The sequence below is a fragment of the Oncorhynchus masou genome, chromosome 24 (genome assembly GCF_036934945.1).
Source record: "Oncorhynchus masou masou isolate Uvic2021 chromosome 24, UVic_Omas_1.1, whole genome shotgun sequence".
In the NCBI taxonomy this organism is placed as follows: domain Eukaryota; kingdom Metazoa; phylum Chordata; class Actinopteri; order Salmoniformes; family Salmonidae; genus Oncorhynchus; species Oncorhynchus masou.
The window spans coordinates 23,822,940-23,845,597 of NC_088235.1; the positions used below are offsets into that span (position 1 = coordinate 23,822,940).

At 40.5% G+C, this 22,658-nt stretch overlaps 1 protein-coding gene across 1 annotated transcript; it reads left to right on the plus strand.

Moving 5' to 3' along the window:
* Positions 1-12,451: 12,451 nt before the first annotated feature.
* LOC135511923 (zinc finger BED domain-containing protein 4-like) lies at positions 12,452-17,675 on the plus strand. The gene is made up of 5 exons (XM_064933443.1): positions 12,452-12,510; positions 12,680-12,745; positions 13,550-13,648; positions 13,752-13,850; positions 14,120-17,675. Exons 2-5 carry the CDS (start codon positions 12,721-12,723, stop codon positions 15,574-15,576), a joined length of 1,680 nt encoding a protein of 559 aa, XP_064789515.1. The 5' UTR covers positions 12,452-12,510; positions 12,680-12,720; the 3' UTR covers positions 15,577-17,675.
* The last annotated feature ends 4,983 nt before the right edge of the window (positions 17,676-22,658 follow it).

Below are 22,658 nucleotides of genomic sequence, written 5' to 3' on the forward strand. Positions count from 1 at the left end.
CAAATTAAATGACATTTTATTTGACCTCATTTTTAAAACAGAGGTACTTCTTCTCATGCAAGAAATGAAGTGGTCAGTATAGAATCAGCCCACTTTTGTAGCTCTCATGTTGGAGAGTGAAGTGATGACGGGTGAGTTTCCAACCATGAAAGAAGACTCCTGTAGACATCTTGGATTACAGCTGAAGACCTGGAAGGTCACTACCCACTGCCTTTCCTCCCCTCATACTTCACATAGTGCAGTGCCCTTGTTTTACCCACAGTCTCACGGTGTTAGCATCCATCACAAGAAGCTGCTGCCTGTTTACCCATCAGGGAATGGACTGATTCCACTCAAATGCGTTACATTCTTCCAGTTTTGTGATATCTTGTACACATTATTACATTGAAAATAGTAATTCATGGAATTGAGAAGAGGGACAAAGGCAGGGTTGGTATTTTCTGTCACAGGAAAAGCGATGGCAAATGACAAAATACTTTACTGTGATTAGGCTCACAGCCAAATACTCTTACAGATGTAAGATCTGTATTTGAGATTTATAAAGGCTTCTAAAGTTTCCACATTGTAATCTGACTTGATTATTATCATATCAACTGCTACAAATACATCCATTAATTATAATCCACATAATTAACATTTCCCGTTGTTGCAACTATTATTCTCCTGCTGTAAGAGACTGGCTCAAATTAAGATCCTACATATGTAACATACCAGTGATCACTACATGAACAATTTCCCATAGGGCCTGTGGCATTGTTATAATCGCAAACATCAGTACTTAAGCTGCTTTGATGTTAGTTGATTTTCTATCTATCATCACCCGTTTCATGTTTCCTCCACTACAGTAGTGTAGCTTAATCATGACGGGCCCTGGTGCCCAAAAAAATTACGGGCCCCTATTACCGCCCATATTTCCCTTAATTAAAATAATTTTGATAGTAAGGCTGTGTGTTAACATTACTAAGCATTGTAACAGCTGAACCCAAGAGCACATTTGACGCTGTTACCAGAGAATCCACAATATACATTCAGCACCATGAACGGGGGGCGGTCAGAAATGAACCCGTATAAGTCGATCAGCACCACCGAACGCACAAAGCGGTCAAAAAACACCCTATTTTATCTGCAAATAATAGGCAATAGCCTCTATTATAAAACATAGATATATAGATCACAGCTAATGACCCAGTACATGTTCATGGAAGTTACACACGGTGGCATAACTGACATACTGGTATTTCAAATGATCTGCTTTCCACAGAGGCCCAAAGCAAAAACACCAGCAAATCAATCAAGTGGAGCACTCAAACAGATTGCTTAAATAGCAGCATGCCTTTTAACAGTATATGATGTGTATGTGCTTACTATTATTCTTATAGCCTAGTTAAACGTATAGGCTTTGATGACCATGAAATGGCTCAGCAGCACCAGAACATGGTTTCCAAAGGCAGATCAAGCATAGTCGTAGATTGGCAAGCAATGTACATTAATCTCAATAAAGCTTGATTTATATAGGCTGTCTGGATAGCCTCCCATGTAAAAATATAAGCATACTCATTTGATGGGCATTCAACTGGCCTTGCACTCTGCTAAGTCGTTGACTGGCTTTCAAATCCATGGTCCTGGCCCTGGTGTTTTCAATGGACAGAAGGGCCAACCCACTCAGTCTTTTCTGTCCCATAGTGCTCCTCAGGTATGATTTGAATTATTTTCAGTTTGGAAAAGGAGAGCTCTGCACTGGCTACTGTTGCAGGCAGAGTCATAAAAAGGAGTCCAGACAGGACCTCTATCATGTCCTTGAGTAGACTGACTGCTCTTTGGCCTGTAGCATTTTGGAGACGACGTTCACATTTTCTAAAACCTTAATCGGCAGAATGACTACAAAAGCACTTTTTCAGTGCTGATGTATCATCCCTCCTCATCCTTCTTGTCACTTAAAAGCACAATCTTGGTGAGGGCATTCCTTACATCCACATATCTGTATCTCAGGGCAGCAAGGGACTCATATCTAGATGACCAGTGGGTGGGTCACAGTCGTTTTAGAGTTCCATTTTATTTTTTTGACGTAAAATCAAATATACTCCACCACTCTACATTGACCACCTCTTTATGCCCGAAGTAGGTGTATAACAGTTCAACAATATCATAAAACGAGTGAATCTCTGGCACATTTTCGACAGAGTCGTTGAGAGCCAGGTTAAGATTGTGCGCTGCGCAATGCACATAAACAGCAAGCGGCTCTTTTTTGGATATTCTGGCCTGCACACCCAACTAGACCCTGCTCATGTCAGCAGCTCCATCATACCACTGCCCATGACATTTTTGAAATATCCAGCCCATTATATTCTATGCTGCCAAGGATTTTATGTTGAAGCGCAGCTGCTGATGTGTCAGCAGTCTCTGTGAAAATATGTTTTTAGAAATATTTGCAAATGTTTTGGAAATCAAAAACAAAAATATCTGATTTACATAAGTATTCAAACCCCTGATTCAACATATGTTAGAATCACCTTTGGCAGATCCACAGCTGAGATTACAGAGTCTTTCTGGGTAAGTCTCTAAGAGCTTTGCGCACCTGGGTTGTACAAAATGTGCACATTATAATTTTTTTTTATTCTTCAAGGTCTTTCAAGTTAGTTGTTGATCAATGCTAGAAAGCAATTTTCAAGTCTTACAACAGCTTTTCAAGATGATTTTTAGTCAAAACTCTAACTAGGCCACTCAGGTACATTTGAATGTCATCTTGGTAAGAAACTTCAGTGTATTTTTGGCCTTGTGTTTTAGGTTATTGTCCTGCTGAAAGGTGAATTTGTTTCCCAGTGTCTGTTGGAAGCAGGCTGAATTAATGTTTTCCTCTAGGATTCTGCCTGTGCTCTATTCCGTTTCTTTTTATCATAAACTCCCTAGTCCTTGCCGATGACAAGCATACCCATAACATGATGCAGCCACAACCATGCTGGAAAATATTAAGAGTGATACTCAGTGACGTGTTGTTGGATATGCCCCAAACATAATGGTTTTGTATTCAGGACATAAAGTGAATTTCTTTGCAACATTTTTTGAAGTTTTACTTAACTGATGGGGCTCGGGGAAATACTGCCCCCTTTGGATGAATTGTGTGCCCAAAGTAAACTTAAAAAAAAACTGTCAAAAATTGCTAATATATGCATATAATAATTATTATTGAATAGAAAACACTCTAAAGCTTCTTAAACCGTTCAAATTATGTCTGTATGTAAAGCAGAACTCACAGGGCAGCCATTCCCCCAAACTCTCTCTCTCTCCTAAAAAAGTTGCTCCAACTTTGATGTCATCGCCCCCACCCTTCCCAACCAGCTACGGATCTGTGAACAGTTTCTATTTCTTCAGCGCGCTCTCGTCTTTCAATGAGACGTGGAACGGAGAAAATAGCACGAGCTTTGACTGCTTGGCAGGCAAAATACTGAGGTGTCACGAGTTTTCAGGTGCGCGCTCTGTGAAAAGGGTATTTTTTTCCGGCTTGGCTGAAGAGAGTTCGTTATGTTTGATTTAATCGCCAATTGTTTTGTACGTTAAAAACATCCTAAAGCTTGATTCTGCACTTAGTTTGGCCAGTTTAGTCGACATATATATGTAAATTTGAAGTTTTGATGCGCAATTTTCGTGATCAGAAGTCCTTTTTGGGGTAATTCACCTGAAGATGTTAGCTTTTGCTAATACAAAGACACACCAACAGCAACCAAACGTTATATTAGGTAAGTATAACTCCTTTCACGACATTCTTGTCGAAGACCATCAAAGGTAAGGGAATATTTATGTTATAAAATTGTATTTTTGTCGAATCCAACATAGTAGAGAAATAATGCTAATGGCTGAGCGCCGTCTCAGATTATTGAATAGTGAACGAATTCTGTAACGTTAAAAATAAATGTAACACAGCGTTTGCATTAAGAAGAAGTGTATCTTTCTAAATATATGTAGAACATGTATATTTAGTCAAAGTTTATGATGTTTATTGCTGTTATCTGGCGTTAGCTGCCGGAGATATTTATAATTCCTCCGGTCATTTCTGCTGCATTTTTTGAACATGGCTCAATGTAAATGGAGATTTATGGATATAAATTGCATATTATTGAAAAAAACATAAATGTACTGTGTAACATGTGCTATTACTGTCATCTGATGAAGATTTTCAAAAGGTTAGTGAATTATTTTTATTTTAATCCTGCGTTTGTGATTGTGCTATTTTGCATAGCCATGTGGCTACATATTGTATGTTTTCCTAGTGGTGGTTTAACATAAATATGTGCTATGAATTTCGCTGTAAAACATTTAAAAATTCTGACATGCTGGGTAGATGAACAAGGTGTTTATCTTTCATTTAAGCTATTGGACTTGTTAATGTGTGGAGGTTAAATATTTTTAAGAATATATTTGCTTTCCCTGCGCCACCGTTTGGGCTGAAGGGGGGTGGGGTGTTCCTAGTTGGGAACCTGTAGCCCCATCAGGTTTTAAGTGCCTTATTACAAGCAGGATGCATGTTTTGTAATATTTTTATTTTGTATGGGCTTCCTTCTTTTCACTCCATCATTTAGGTTAGTATTGTGGAGTAACCACAATGTTGTTGATCAATCGTCAGTTTCCTCCTATCACAGCCATTAAACTCTAACTGATTTAAAGTAACCATGGGCCTCTTGGTGAAATCCCTGAGCATTTTTCTTCCTGTCAGGCAATTCATTTAGGAAGGATAACGGTATCTTTTTAGTGACTAGGTGTATTGATACACCATCCAAAGTGTAATTAATAACTTCACCCTGCTCAAAGGGATATTCAATGTCTGCTTGTTTTCTTTTTACCCTTCATTGGAAATCCTCCCTGGTCTTTGAGGTTGAATCTGTGTTTGAAATTCACTGCTCGACTGAGGGACCTTACAATTATCTGTATGTGTGGGGTACATAGACGAGGTAGTCATTCAAAAATCATGTTAAACACTATTATTGAACACCAAGTGAGTCCATGGAAACTTATTATTTGACTTGTTAAGCAAATGTTTACTCCTAAACGTATTTAAGCTCGCCATAACAAATGGGTTGAATACCTATTGACTCAAGAAATGTCCGTTTTTCACTTATTATGAATTTGTAAAAATGTCTAAAAACATAACTCCGCTTTCATAGTATGCGGTATTGTATGTAGGCCAGTGACATCAAATCTAAATGTAATACATTTTTAATTCAGGCTGTAACACAACAAAATGTGGAAAAAGTCAAGGGTTGTGAATACTTTCTGAAGGCACTATATATGTGTATAATTATAAGGGACACTTCATATTTTGTGGATAATATTTACGATGGGTGAGCATAAATCCTGGCAGACTGAACAGATTCATTCCAGCCTTTACTTTTTTATTTATCACAAATTTCTTTAACCAAGAAAATTGGTTAATTGGTACATTTGTGAGGTAATGTACTATCTAACCTCCAATTGAGCTTCAATGCCATACAACACTCCTTCCGTGGCCTCCAACTGCTCTTAAACGCTAGTAAAACCAAATGCATGCTTTTCAACCAATCGCTGCCTGCACCCGCATGCCCGACTAGCATCACCACCCTGGATGGTTCCGACCTTGAATATGTGGACATCTATAAGTACCTAGGTGTCTGGCTAGACTGTAAACTCTCCTTCCAGGCTCATATCAAACATCTCCAATCGAAAATCAAATCAAGAGTCGGCTTTCTATTCCGCAACAAAGCCTCCTTCACTCACGCCGCCAAACTTACCATAGTAAAACTGACTATCCTACCGATCCTCGACTTCGGCGATGTCATCTACAAAATTGCTTCCAACACTCTACTCAGCAAACTGGATGCAGTTTATCACAGTGCCATCCGTTTTGTCACTAAAGCACCTTATACCACCCACCACTGCGACTTGTATGCTCTAGTCGGCTGGCCCTCGCTACATATTTGTCGCCAGACCCACTGGCTCCAGGTCATCTACAAGTCCATGCTATGTTAAGCTCCGCCTTATCTCAGTTCACTGGTCACGATGGCAACACACATCCGTAGCACGCGCTCCAGCAGGTGTATCTCACTGATCATCCCTAAAGCCAACACCTCATTTGGCCGCCTTTCGTTCCAATACTCTGCTGCCTGTGACTGGAACGAATTGCAAAAATCCCTGAAGTTGGAGACTTTTATCTCCCTCACCAACTTCAAACATCTGCTATCTGAGCAGCTAACCGATCGCTGCAGCTGTACATAGTCTATTGGTAAATAGCCCACCCATTTTCACCTACCTCATCCCCATACTGTTTTTATTTATTTACTTTTCTGCTCTTTTGCACACCAATATCTCTACCTGTACATGACCATCTGATCATTTATCACCCCAGTGTTAATCTGCAAAATTGTAATTATTCACCTACCTCCTCATGCGTTTTGCACACAATGTATATATTCTCCCCTTTTTTTCTACTGTGTTATTGACTTGTTAATTGTTTACTCCATGTGTAACTCTGTGTTGTCTGTTCACACTGCTTTGCTTTATCTTGGCCAGGTCGCAGTTGCAAATGAGAACTTATTCTCAACTAACCTACCTGGTTAAATAAAGGTGAGAAAAAAATGCTGCAATCAGTTGGTTGTAACTTTGGATAAAGCAGACATTTCCATATTTTTGTTAACTGCATGTCTATTAGTGACAAAGATTACAAGGTCTCATTGTTGAATTAGAAGGTGGGGCTGTAGTTACAGTGCCAGTAGTCTAAACACTAGGGTAGGATTTGTTATTATTATGTTTGGGCAGGATTTTTCATGGCAGGTCTTGCCACATGTGAACATTCACTGGCTTCTAGGGGATTAAAGACCCTCTCAAACTGAAACAGCTTCTCCAAATGCCCTGTCATTCACGTAAACAAAGAACACACACATTCTGCTGGACAGTATGTAAACCAGACTCTTTATCCTCAGCAAAGTACCACTTACTCTGAGAGGAACAGGTACTGCTGAGCCAAGGGAGTAGAAAGGAGAATCAAAACACTGTTTAACAATGTTGATGGGTGATGGCCTAAGAGGCAATGGTCATGAGGTAGTCCTCCATATGTTACCATGCAGACAGAGAAACCCCCTAAAGATAACTGTACATCCACTGGGATGTTCAAGAGGCCCTTTACAACACAGCTGGCAGTGGATAGTTAGTAGTAGAAGTTGAGTAATGGCTGAAACAATAAAGCAGAATTACACAACAGCCTTGGATTTTGTTGGCAGCATACCTGTGAGCTCTAATAATAACAAGCAGCATTTTCTACATCAGATGGAAAATAATTCTACACAGCACACTATAAACACATGATTCTATATAGTGAGTGCCAAATAAGGGTTATTTGGTTTGTAACCATAGCAAATCCCTTGTTGGTGCTTGATGGAACCTTTTTATGAAGGTTCTATAAAGAACCATGCTCATAAGGTTCTAAATATAACCTGTATGGTGCTATGTACAACCCTTTCATAAGGTTGTATAATGAACCATTAAAAATAGCTTCTATAGGGCACAAAAAAGGTTGGTTACACTATGGTTACAACCACTTTTGGGGTTATATAAAACCTTGTTTTAAAGTTCTTTATAGAACCTTTACAGAGAAAGGGGATTGGGGAGTCATTACAAATACATGAGAAGGGGTCACGTTCAAATGTAAACTCAAGGAAAAACATGAACTTTTCTCGCAATTCAAGTCTTGTTTTCATCTTCCATTTGTCATAGCTATTTGAGAAAAAAATATAGATTTGTCATATATCAAATATCAAAATTCATATCAAAATATAAACTTGGCAATACTTTGTGTAGAAATGTGAAATTATATTACTTCGTTTTTATTATCACCTTTTACAACATGTAACAAATAAAAACATATTTGATTACGACAAAAGTGTGTGCTCAGGCCTCATAAAATACTATTGAAATTGAAATACAGGGTGTATTTAATAGTCGGATTCCACTGCAAAATGTTTAGTCTGTTGAAAAACGCATTGCAACGGAAACAGTTTACTTCAAACAGAAAACTATTCCCAAATAAACATGAGTTTATATTGGAAAAATGAATGAAGGTACCTGTTTATTTCCATTTGCACTTTTTGCTTCCAAGAGTAAACGGTTTCAGTTGCAAAACATTTTGCAACAGACTAAATATTTAGCATTGGAATCCGATTAATGAATACACCCCAGTTTATGGTTTGTAGTAGTCCAACTCAGAAGGACATTTAGGCATAGTTGAATCTGCTCAATAAAGTAAGTACCTTGCTCCAAAAAGTGGCATGATGTCCATTGTTGTCTCAAGAGCAGTAGAAGAGAAATAGGTAGTTGCATCTATTTAAGCATGTATTTAGCCATGTTAATGATGACCTAAGGCAATTGAAGTTATCCATTTGATTGTGGTGGAACAGAAATATTTCAAGAAGCAGAACTATGGTGCATGTTCCTTTGCTCAGGCGAGGTGACAAAACAACCAATGGATGAACTCTGCCAGTTCACCCTGGGTTCATAGCCCAAAAAAGCATCCCAGCGGTCAAGAAGAACTATGCCAGCGATGGATGTAGAGTCACCGCCAGCGAAGTAGCCGTGATTTGCACAGCGCTGTAGTTGTTCTCCACCGCCTAGCTCACGCAGCAATGTTGCTTCAAAAGTTGATACATGTGCATCCAGGTAAGCCTATACTTATGTGAGCCAACTTATTTGAATTATTTAATATGATTTAATACATGTAATGGGTATAAAAACTCAGACTTGAGCAGTTTTTGATGAAGTCGCCTTCAAGTCGCTGCAACTCTTTTGATTGATACGCGAGCGTGACCAAAGAATTGACTGAAACAGGAACCAACTCTGCGTGATTCATGCATTCAGTGGATATGTACAAATTAATGTAATATTTGAGACTCTCTCTCACCAATTGATAGTACAATAAACACACGTATATTTACAGTTTGTAAATGTGTGATATGGGTTTTAGAGACATTTATTTCAACATTACAAAGAAAAACGTTTAGAAACAATGGCAATACTGCACAGAGTCTTGCTGTTGGAAAACCACAGCAGTGTCCGACATTTCGGATGTCGCAGATGCACCCCCCCCCGACTTCACTCCTGGACATTTGTGTGCAGTCGTTTGCTTCAGCCTTCTCCCTCAAGACGAGCCCAAAGGAACACATCCTATCTGGTGTGATCTACAGGGTGTGTCCATGCAGTAAGCCTAACGAAGATGAGAGTAGATGAAAGTTGCAGAGTGAAGTCGGGGGAGGTGAGCGACAGCCAAAAGTCGAACACTACAGGTTTTCATACAAGGCTTCGATACTGGGAAGTGGTGAACAGGGAAGTGGTTCTTTCTCTCCTAAAAGTTAAATGCATAATATACAGTCCAGTCAAACACAAGAACACATTGTTTCAGTTCATCTCACAGGAAATGTAATGCAGCATGATCTGGGTTGGTATGGTCATACTTCATAGTTTAATTCCTTGATGGGTTTTCAAGCAAGTCGTATATTCACATTCAAGACTGCATGCTTGCTCTAGTCAGAGAAAAGTAGTTAGATGTGCAGTGGTTCTTCCTTTAAAAGGTACGGCTTACTGCAGAACAGCTTGCGGGGTGCCGCGGAATTCTATGACACGTTATTTAAGTGTCAGCCATTGTTGACAGAATGATGCAATTTACCACAATCTGCCACCATCTACCACAAACGGTCACGACATAAACTCAAAACTTTTAACCTGTTGAAACTCCCCATCCCGGATCCGGGATCGTGACTAAAGCCTCAGGCTCATTAGCATAACGCAACGTTAACGATTTCTGAAAATCGCAAATAAAATGAAAATAATGCATCTGCTCTCAAGCTTAGCCTTTTCTTAACAACACTGTCATCTCAGATTTTCAAAAAATGCTTTTGAACCATAGAAATTGACTCATTTGTGTAAGAGTATGCTAAGCTAGCTTAGCATTTTGAGTAGCATTTAGCACGCAACATTTTCACAAAAACCAGATAACCAAATAAATAAAATAATTTACCTTTGAAGAGCTTCGGATGTTTTCAATGAGGAGACTCTCAGTTACATACCAAATGCTCAGTTTTTCCTGAAAGCGTCTGTGTGTAGGAGAAATCGTTCCGTTTTGTACATCCCATTTGGCTACCGAAACGAACCGAAAATTCAGTCACCTACAACGTCAAACTTTTTCCGAATTAACTCCATAATATCGACCGAAACATGGCAAATGTTGTTTGGAATCAATCCTCAAGGTGTTTTTTCTCACATATCTCTTCATTGATATATCATTCGTGGAAGCTTGCATTCTTCTCTAAATTCCATGGAAAAATACTTGCAGCTGACTTTTGCGCACCAATTTCGGCGCAGGACACCGGGCGGACACCTGGTAAATGTGGTCTCTTATGGTCAATCTTCCAATGATATGCCTACAAATACGTCACAATGCTGCAGACACCTTGGGGAAACGACAGAAAGGGCAGACTTACTCCTCTCGCATTCACAGCCATATAAGGAGACAATGGAAAACAGAGCCTCAAAAATCCTGCTCATTTCCTGGATGCCGTCTCATCTTGGTTTTGCCTGAAGCTCACGTTCTAGGGCACGCACAGAAAATATCTTGGTAGTTCTGGACACGTCAGAGTGTTTTCTTTCGAAAGCTATCAATTATATGCATAGTCAAGCATCTTTTTGTGACAAAATATCTTGTTTAAAACGGGAACGTTTTTCATCCAAAAATGAAATAGCGCCCCCAGAGCATCAACAGGTTAAAGGAAGAACCACTGTAGCATGTTGCTGTGTCACACTAACTATATAATACTGCAAGTCTTTCACCAAGCCAAGGAGACTGATTCCTACCATGTATTGAAGTAGAAAGCTCTACAGCAAACCATGAGCTCCCTCTACTGGTATCAACTAAAATGAGGGTGGTAGAATAGGGAGATAAAATATCTGATGGTTTTGTCCAGTATTGTAATAAGCTTTGGGTACTTTCTGATACTGATGCAGATGCTCTGATTCAGAGCAATTTACAGGAGCAATTGGCGTTAAGTGCATTGCTCAAGGACACATCAACAGAATATCAAACTGACAGTGTTAGCCTGGCATTCAATCTGATCAGGGGTTGATGACAATGCGGCTTTTAAAACAATTGCCTTTAAAAGCTGCATTGTCTTCAACCAGCGATCATATTGAATTCTGGCCTTAAGTTTCCATACTGTGTGTATCCATCTCAGGTCTGATTTAGGTATAAAAAAAGTCTCAACATTAGAAACTTTAACTTTAGTTAATTTATTTAAAAAAATACTCTTATGTACTCATGCTAGCCAAAAGGTTGAAGAAAAAGAATACAGACTCACAAAAGATCACTGTTTTTCTTCAACGGTATATTAAGGAGTATCATCACTTATTAGAAAAATAATATAAAAACTCTCCCTATTAATTTTATTTCATATTTTTGTTAGGTATGTTTGTCTCGTTGGTTATTGTTTTTCTATTTCATTTGTTGTTTCCCTTTGGGTGTGTGTATAGTTTTGTGTACTGTGTGATTGTTTTGTGTTAAATATGCATATTATTTATATTTATTTCACCTTTATTTAACCAGGTAGGCCAGTTGAGAACATCTTTATTTAACCAGGTAAGCTAGTTGAGAACAAGTTCTCATTTTTCACTGCGACCTGGCCAACATAAAGCAAAGCAGTGCGACACAAACAACACAGAGTTACACATGGGATAAACAAATGTACAGTCAATAACAAAATATAATAATTGATATAATAAATAAATGATTACCTTGCACTTTGAACTGAAATCTTTGTAATTTGTCAGAATGAGAGGTGAGTGAGGAACTGCCCATTGGTGTACAGATGTAGGATCTTCATTTGAGCCAGTTTGCTACAGCAGGAAAATAATCCTACAGCAAGAGGAAATTGGAACTATGTGGATTACAATTAATGGACATTTTTTTAGGTGTTAATACATTGACATTACAAGATGGAAATTACAACATTCAGAAGCCTTTTTAAACACCAAATAAAACTACACATTTAACATTTCCTGCATTGCAAGAAAGTAGTTTCAGGTGAAAAAGGATATGATCCTACTATGACCGTGATATATTAAAGGGATAGTTCGATATGTCTCTGCGTCCAGTTCGAAGGAAGTTAGAGGTAGTTTTGCGAGCATGCTAGCTGTTCCCATAGACTTCCAGTAATTGCGCTAAAGCTAGTTAGGAACAGACTCATAGACAAATTGTATTCACAAGTTCATCTGCTTCTGGAGAAGCACGGATTCATTACCAAAATCCTAACTATCCCTTTAAGGACTAATATAGGATTTAGATAGGAATAAACCTTGTGGGAGGGCAAAGATGACATTTGACTTTCATTTCACTGAAAACTGCAACAGCCACACCCAGTGGATTGGTACACCTCACCTGTCTCCAATAGTACTAACACGTTGTTCAGACAGGAGCGAGGAGTAACATACGGAGAGGACACTATTCAAGTAAGTTACTGAATTTGATTCAGTCTTTCCCGATATTCACTTTACAAGAATAACATAATAAGCAAAACAGTAATGTTCTTGCAAACAATTTTGAAACAGGAATTTAAATTGTTTAAACCCAGGATGGAAGTAATATCTTCGTCTATGTATTTCCGATATGCTACAATAGGAGGAAAGGTCAGGAAGGAAAGTGACACATTTTCAGAAGATATGTCTCAAAGAACAAGACATTCTGGTAAGCACTATCCCCTTAACTATCTCCAGATCATTGTAGATTATTTAAGCCATAAAATACATAGCCTCAAACCTCTAACAAACTTTTTATTTCTGACATGTTCAATGCAAACAAATGAAGCAATATTTCATTTTGTTTCATTTGATTTTTAAACATGGACTCCACCGAGCACCCGTGTGCGCCATCGTACGCATGTTGATTTCGTCCATCCACACCAGATGTGATCAGGACATGCAGGTTGAAATATCTAAATGAACTATGAACTGACTAGATTCATTTGGGGACAGGTCAAAACACTTGAAACATTCATGGACATTTAGCTAGATAGCTTGCTGTTGCTAGCTAATTTGTCCTGGGATATAAACATTGGGTTGTTATTTTACATGAAATGCACAAGGTCCTTTTTTCCCTGGATCTTTGTAGACTTTTGACCAATCCTGACTCACACAAAATCATTCATCCACAGATGAAAAGGGTAAACCTAGTTAGTTTCAGTTCAGCTTTCGATCACCCATGTGGGTATATGCTCCTAAAACCAATGAAAAGATGGGAGATGCGGGACTTGCAACGCGTCAAGTGCCAAAAATAAAAACAAGTTCCATTTTAGCGCCTGGCTATGCAGAAGCTCATTGATGCGCACGGGTAGTTTGGAGGAAATGACTGAATAACGTGTATCTGTAAATGTATTTTGCAATGCTGGCACCGTGAAATGCAGGTGTAACATGCATGTAAGATTGTAACATTGTAGGATGCACAACTTGCACAAGTACAGGTTGTATCAACTGTCTTGTCCTTTGATTTCAGGGAGGGGCTTTACTGGTAGTCCTTATACCAGAAACAGAAGAAACCGTGAAGCACTGTCTGTTCATCAGGACACTAGACCACGAAGGATTAGACCAAATGGTGACTATATTGAAGATGTTTGCATAACGTGATATATGATGATCTTACTTTATCCTATTTGACTAATTCTGGTTTTGTCTACTGAATTGTCGCTTGATTGCAGGGAGGGGATTTACTAATAGGCCTAACATCAGCAACAGGGGAAACCTTGAAGACCTGTCTGTTCACCAGTTCCCTAGACCTCAAGGAATCAGACAGAACGGTAACCAGTCTTTGTATTTAATGCTTAATTCAGTGTGTACTCCATGAACAAACACAGTGCATACACATTAGAGAGAAGGAAGTTGATGAATATGCAATACTATGCTGAATATAATCTGTCTTTGTTTTAAAATAATTGTGTTCAACTATGACTGTGTAGTACTGATTTAGAAAAACACCAATCATAAATATTTCTGATGATGTTCGAGATAATTATATAACGTGATAAATGTATGATGATCTTGACTTATAATGTCCTATTTGACACAGCTGGCACTCAAGGAATATTCACACCCAAAAGGCACCTGTCAAACATGATTGTCTCCCTCTTGCAACCACTGTCCATTGTAGAAGATGCTGGTTTCCAGGCATTTGTTGATGCCATAAAACAACCTGGCACCCTCATTCCAAAGGAGACATTTTCTATTCGAAAAGACCTTCTCAGAATGTACAATAAGACGAGGCAGAAGGTAGAGCAATCCCTTGCCTTGGCTCATGACATTGTCTTAGCAGCTGAACTGTGGGTTGCAAGAGCAGAAGAGTCCTATCTGACAGTGACTTGCCATGTCATCGACAGAGAATGGAACCTCAATTCCTACGTATTGGAAACAACTAAAGTCCTGGGTGAAGATACATCAGTCGACATAGTAAAACAACTGTTAGGAATTGCAAACGACTGGGGAATAAAAGAAAAGATTCACACCGTGGTGACAAACATAGATGGATCCATGAGAGAAGAGATTTCTAGAAATGGATGGACACACATTCCTTGCTTTGCCCACACTTTAAACCTGGTGTTCAAAGATACATTGATGGAGGATCCTGTTCTTGAGGCAATGCTGAGGAAGTGTCAGAAGATTGTGAGGTTCTTTCACAACGACATAGAAGCTGAGAAAAAGCTAAAAGAGGCTCAACTCCAACAACAGTTGCCTCATCATGGCCTGATCCAGTCTGTTGATGATGGATGGTTCTCTTGCTTCCACATGCTGAAGAGACTTGCTGAGCAATACATGGCTATCAACATGGTGCTTAGCCAAAGGCAAGAGTTCGACCTCTGTCTTAATGGATCTGACATAACTAAAGCCTCCAGTGCGGTAGCAGCCCTTCAGCCTTTCAAAGATGTGACAGAGGAGATGTCACAGAGATGTAAAGACATCTCTAATAATCAGCAGTACTACCTCCTCTCCAACAGCATTCCTCTGGTCGAAGAAATTCAGACCAAAATCAGCAAAGAACAGAGGGGAAACGATGTAGCTAATCACTTAGCCAAGCAATGCAAAATTCATTTTGGTGATTTGAAGAAGAGCCAACGACTAGTCCTTACCACAGCCCTGGACCCAAGGTTCAAAAACCTCATACTGAATGTCAACGACAGTGAAAGTGCTAATCACTTTCTAACTAAATTGCTTAAAGATCTCAAAGCGATTTCATCTCCACTGATAGTTTCAGCCGATGTACCGAACTTAGTTCAACTGCTGAAACAGTACAGTGAACACAGCTCAATTCCAGAGATGGAAAACCCACTTTCATGGTGGAGATTTGAAGGATCTGTGAAATTCAAGGATCTGAGCAGGGTAGCCCTTAGAAACCTTGGTGTGGTTTCTACAGCGATCCCCTTGGATAGGGCTTTCCATGAGAAAGATAAAATGTTCTACAGCAGACGAAGTTGCCTGGAGCCAGAGAATATCAACATCATACTGTTTCTGAACAGCAACTACACTCCTTAGTTGTAAAGAGGGTCAGTAGTGGTCACATGGTTATCTTTTAAATTAGAACAAATTATGGTCTAGCGATCTGAGCTGCTTCCTCTAGAATTGATATGGCGCTGCCAGCATGCGTTCGAATCAAGCCCATTGCTCTTTCAGCACTCACTCTTACCTTGCATATCTGATAAACAATCATCAAATCAAAAGTATTTATATATCCCTTTGTATATTAGCTGACATCTCAAAGTGCTGTACAGAAACCCAGCCTAAAAACCCAAACAGCAAGCAATGCAGGTGTAGAAGCACGGTGGCTAGGAAAAACTCCATAGAAAGGCCAAAACCTAGAAAGAAACCTAGAGAGAGGAACCAGGCTATGACAGGTGGCCAGTCCTCTTCTGGCTGTGCCGTGTGGAGATTATAACAGAACATGGCCAAGATGTTCAAATGTTCATAAATGACCAGCATTGTCAAATAATAATAATCACAGTAGATGTCGAGGATGCAGCAAGTCAGCACCTCAGGAGTAAATGTCAGTTGGCTTTTCATAGCTGGTCATTAAGAGTATCTCTACCACTCCTGCTGTCTCTAGAGAGTTGAAAACTGCAGGTCTGGGACAGGTAGCACATCCGGTGAACAGGTCAGGATTCCATAGCTGCAGGCAGAACAGTTGAAACTGGAGCAGCAGCACGGCCATGTGGACTGGGGACAGCAAAGAGTCATCATGCCAGGTAGTCCTGAGGCATGGTCCTAGGGCTCAGGTCCTCCGAGAGAAAGAGAGTATTAGAGAGAGCATACTTAAATTCACACAGGACACCCAATAAGACAGCAGAAGTACTCCAGATATAACAGACTGACCCTAGACCTACGACACATAAACTACTGCAGCATAAATACTGGAGGCGGAGACAGGAGGAGTCAGGAAACACTGTGGACCCATCCGATGATACCCCGGACAGGGCTAAACAGGAAGGATATAACCCAACCTACTTTGCAAAAGCACAGCCCCCACACCACTAGAGTGATATCTTCAACCACCAACTTACCATCCTGAGACAAGGCCGAGTATAGCCCACAAAGATCTCCGCCACGGCACAACCCAAGGGGGGGCGCCAACCCAGACAGGAAGATCACATCGGTGACTCAACCCACTCAAGTGACGCACCCCTCCTAGGGACGGCATGATAGAGCACGAGTAAGCCAGTGACTCAGTCCCTGTAATAGGGTTAGAGGCAGAGAATCCCAGTGGAGACAGGGGAACCGCCCAGGCAGAGTCAGCAAGGGCGGTTCGTTGCTCCAGAGCCTTTCCGTTCACCTTCACACTCCTGGGCCAGACTACACTCAATCATATGACCCACTGAAGAGATGAGTCTTCAGTAAAGACTTAAAGGTTGAGACTGAGTCTGCGTCTCTCACATGGGTAGACAGACCATTCCATGAAAACAATAAAATATGTAAAGAGTTGGACTGCCCCACTCCTTTAAAACAAGATAACAACTTAGAACTTACTGTATATAAGAACATTGTAAAATGAATGTGAGCCATACTTCTGAAAGCTGAAAACATTCCATGGATTGTGACTGCCACCTAGTGGAGGAGAGACTATCTGGTCTTTGATTTTTTTTCCCCAGTATTTTTGGTTTTATCCAATCCTTCCAGACAATACAAGATAACAATGTGACACGGTATGAACAGAAACTATCATAATCTCTTGGTATTTTGAGGATGAGTTGAGAACCATGACGGGTTGATGTTTAAGGCAGCCAGTCCTGTAGCTTGGATGCTCTGGCAGAGTGGCCCTTATACCCACACTAAACAGAAACAGACAAAAGCAGAGATGTCATACATGTCATACTTCTTTTCAAGGTCAAATTGGCTTCTCTCTACACCTGTAATACATAAGAGAGAGAGCTTATTTTCAGTTTTACCTTGCGATTCCTATTTTGAAATCTGAAGGTACATTTTTGGTTGAGTAAATCTTCAGTAAAAATAATTGTTATATAGTCATATTGTATGTACCAAGAATAAATATTGAGTGATATTATTGTACATTTAGCAAATATACTGTCTGCTACACAATATAAATAAATGTACATTTTACATTGTTCATCAGTAAATGTACATTTTAAATGTATCTCAATGCATTCCTGTCTTTATTCCAAGTACAGGACAGTTTAAAGGACTGTTTAAACTGATGTCAACTATAGGCAGAATATCCACAGTCGGTAAGTTTTGTCAACCAGTAGAAGGAATCATTTTTGTACAGGTTCCAAAACCAAGACCAACACATATCTAATGGTGCCAAAATGGGCAAGTCATACCTTGTAGAATATTACCAACAACTTGAGATGTTGTGGCTGAGGTAGGTTGGGTTAGAGTGTTGTTACCTGGGGTAGATTGGACTGGAGTGGTTTTACCTGGGGTAGGTTGGGCTAGAGTGGTGTTGCCTGGAGTAGGTTGGGTTAGAGTGGTGTGGCCTGGAGTAGGTTGGGTTAGAGTGGTGTGGCCTGGGGTAGGTTGGGTTAGAGTGGTGTGGCCTGGGGTAGGTTGGGTTAGAGTGGTGTGGCCTGGGGTAGGTTGGGTTAGAGTGGTGTGGCCTGGGGTAGGTTGGGTTAGAGTGTTGTTACCTGGGGTAGATTGGACTAGAGCGGTTTTACCTGGGGTAGGTTGGGCTAGAGTGGTTTTACCTGGGGTAGGTTGGGCTAGAGTGGTGTTGCCTGGAGTAGTTTGGGTTAGAGTGGTGTTGCCTGGAGTAGATTGGGCTAGAGTGGTGTTGCCTGGAGTAGGTTGGGTTAGAGTGGTGTTGCCTGGAGTAGGTTGGGCTAGAGTGGTGTTGCCTGGAGTAGATTGGGCTAGAGTGGTGTTGCCTGGAGTAGATTGGGCTAGAGTGGTGTTGCATGGAGTAGGTTGGGTTAGAGAGTGTTGCCTGGGGTAGGTTGGGCTACAGTGGTGTTGCATGGGGTAGGTTGGGCTAGAGTGGTGTTACCTGGAGTAGGTAGGGCTAGAGTGGTGTTGCCTGGGGTAGGTTGGGTTAGAGTGGTGTGGCCTGAGTTAGGTTGGACTAGAGTGGTGTTACCTGGAGTAGGTAGGGCTAGAGTGGTGTTGCCTGGGGTAGGTTGGGTTAGAGTGGTGTGGCCTGGGGTAGGTTGGGCTAGAGTTGTGTGGCCTGGGGTAGGTTGGGTTAGAGTGGTGTTGCCTGGGGTAGGATGGTCTAAACTGGTGTGGCCTGAAGTAGGTTTCATGCTGGTGTCTTATCCGATAGTTGATGTTCTCCATGCTGGGTACTGGAGAGAGGGCTAGCTTTTTGCAGGCGGAACTTGAGTGGTCAGCTCCACTAGTGGTGCGTGGAGAATATCACTGGCGAAGCCAAGCCAGGTAAAAAAAAAGCCATATCACAACCTATGTGTTGTGAATATTGTCTTGGTTGCTTTATATCCTGGTAGTTCATATTCCTTAATACAAAATTCAAAAGGCACTCGCACATATGAGAAATCTCTTTGTAAGTGCATGGCAACAGTTGAACAAGACAAAGGAAAAAGGAAACCGCACACTGCTCTTGGTAGTATCACTGATATTTAATAAGCTTAAGTATCAGCTTCACGGCCTTCGTCAGAGCTTTTTGTGTTCACATTCCTTACCACTGTCATATTCCTTGCTACTGTCATCCAGTATGTAGGCCTAAGGCTGAGACAATAAGAAAACACAGTGTCAGAATAAATTCTACCACTCCTTTGTTTCTTCATAAAACCAGAGAAGTCCAGTGAAGTACACAAAGCATACTTCATGTAGCAAACAGATACATGAGCTACAGCACGGTCAATCAAGTTAATGTTTACGACATTTTGTACTACTAAACAACTATTGCCTCCGCTATTCCAGCACCATTTCAACTTCCAACAGTTGAACATCATCAAATCACCTCTGCTTAGTCTAATGCAGGTACAACTAAAAGATACAAGAAACAATTCAGTTCTATCAACGTAAGCTAAATATGATTTGGTTGTTCATGGTACTGATTTCTTTGTGTGTGTGAAAGTAGAAAAAAGATGTTGACTCACCCTACTTGTCGAGAAACAACAATGCCATCCTCCTTGCTTTCATTTTGCAAAAACATCTAGGCATGTCATGCAGTACACACTTTTAGTTTTTGTTGTCTTAGGCCACCTGGTTAAAATGCTTGCTCTCTAGCCTAAATTCATTTAATGGGCAACGATGAGCCAGCTTGGTCACATTAGCTTACTAGCCTACATCTAGCTACATATAGAACTTCAACCCTCTCAGGCCAGGGGCACAATGTATGACTTTATGGTTGGATCAGAATCGACGCTATAATCTTTGGCCACTACAGAGTATTAAGTAAAACCACAAGTCCAAATCCCTATCTCCATCCATGGCTAACTTATAAAAGGGGTCATTTTAGCTAGCATGCCACCAGTGAACAACGACACAACTACGTGCAGCAATTCAAGTTTTTTCTGTCAATGACTTTTGGCTTTTGATGTGATCTGATTGGTGTGAAGTCAAATACTAACTGGCTTCCCTTGACAGTTTTTTTTTTTGATGTGCCAGGACCATTCACCGTTGATCTCACTCCATTTAGCTCAAAACTATTATTTAATACTGTTTTATCAAAAGAGGCCAAATGCTCTCTGGCTTCCCTTGCATTCAATGCTACGGGCGGCAACAATGTCATATTATTTTAGACCAGACAGCATCAGATAGATGGGCTACATATACAGAGACAGAGGGACGCTGTTTTGCTCGCTCTAATGATTTCTTCAGTGAGAATCATTCAGCCTCTTTTGAATTGAAGGAAAATATTAAACAGAGAGACGAAAAATCTATTATTCTATGTGTTTTGTTGTTACATTTTTTGGGGAAGCCATGAATATATGCCATTGTTCAGCTTTGTTCTTCTGAGGGAAAAAAATGCAAACATCATAAAAATATAGACTTTAATAGATTTGTGTAGATAGATTTCATAGTATTTTCTAACATCTACTACACTAGGCTAGTGCACAGAAGAGAGTATACGTATGTGGCTTGACCTCAGTAGAACCAACCATTGAATGATCCATGTCAGTGTAGACACTACTTATGGTCTGTCATTTTGGGCTGAAGATATAAAAAATAGCCTGTAAGTAAAACAAGAATAAAAGCAATTTTGTGTCATAAAGTAAACTTGTTAAAAATGTACATAATCACACGAGGTGAAGGGGAATCTTACTGGGCTGAAACTGCTCCATATGGACAGAAGCCAATCCAACCTGGGATATGGTGATGCCTGCACTTTGGAACTTTTGAGTGGATGAAATATTTCACAAAACTAATATCATGGCCTGTATTAAAACTTTCTATACGAATGGTAACTGCTCTATCAAACTGAAACATGGAACCTTACCTATATTTGAGTTAAAGAAAGGAACTATGAAGGTTGTCCCATCTCACGGTATCTGTTTTTATTAGTCACCCAACTTCTTACAAATTCTATTAATAATAGTCCTCTACAAACTGGTGAAATAATTATTATAAGCCAGCTGGCTGACGATACTACACTTTTTTCTGAAAGACGCTAGTCAAATGTGATCATTTTACAAAACATCTAATCTATGTCTTAACATTAACAAATGCAAACTCAAAAGTTTCCGGGTTGGAGCGAGCGGTCGCATCTACACTTCGGTCCGCAGGTAGTATAACTGTTCATTACATTTTCATTACATTTCATTATAGTACAACGGTTTGATTTGTCTAATCCTAGCAATTTCTTCTTAGCTAGCTACATAGCCGTCTTTGTATCAAAGATAATTGCGTAATTATCGTATTTCGTCATCCTAACGTAGTCTACACTGCTATTTGCCCAGCAGCTAGCTAAGCAGCTAGCTAACGTCCACCGTCCACCAGCACTGTAGAAACTATTACACTCAACTGAACGACTCGATTAGTGTAGTGTTAGCTAGCTACATAGTTGTCTTTGCTGTCTTCGTATCCAAGATAATTGTGTAGTTTAGAGTGTGTAGACTTAGAGTGATTATCTTAATTTACCGAGGTTAGCTAGCCAGCTATTTGTCGTCCTTAACGTAGGAGATACTGCTAGCTAGCTAGCCAACAGCTAGCCAACCTCTACCGAATAGAACTTCAACTACCCGGTCAACATTCCGCTTCGCTCCACAGGTAGTATCACATTTTCATTTCACTTCATTACAGTACAACGGTTTGATTTGTTTGATCGTAGCTAGCTAGCTACATAGCCATCTTTGTATCTAAGACAATTGTGTAGTCTAGAGCGATTTTCTAGGTTAGCTAGCCAGCTATTGTCGTTCTTTTAACGTAACGTAACGCAATCAACACTGCTAGCTAGCCAGCTAGCCCCCGAATAGCAGCACTGTAGAAACTATTACACTCGACGGAACGACTTGATTAGTGTAGTGTCAACAACGCAGCCACTGCCAGCTAGCCTACAAAGTCAACAACGCAGCCACTGCCAGCTAGCCTACTCCAGCAGTACTGTATCATTTCAATCATTTTAGTCAATAAGATTCTTGCTACGTAAGCTTAACTTTCTGAACATTCGAGACGTGTAGTCCACTTGTCATTCCAATCTCCTTTGCATTAGCGTAGCCTCTTCTGTAGCCTGTCAACTATGTGTCTATCTATCCCTGTTCTCTCCTCTCTGCACAGACCATACAAACGCTCCACACCGCGTGGCCGCGGCCACCCTAATCTGGTGGTCCCAGCGCGCACGACCCATGTGGAGTTCCAGGTCTCCGGTAGCCTCTGGAACTGCCGATCTGCGGCCAACAAGGCAGAGTTCATCTCAGCCTATGCCTCCCTCCAGTCCCTCGACTTCTTGGCACTGACGGAAACATGGAACACCACAGGTAACACTGCTACTCCTACTGCTCTCTCTTCGTCCGCCCACGTGTTCTCGCACACGGCAAGAGCTTCTGGTCAGCGGGGTGGTGGCACCGGGATCCTCATCTCTCCCAAGTGGTCATTCTCTCTTTCTCCCCTTACCCATCTGTCTATCGCCTCCTTTGAATTCCATGCTGTCACAGTTACCAGCCCTTTCAAGCTTAAAATCCTTATCATTTATCGCCCTCCAGGTT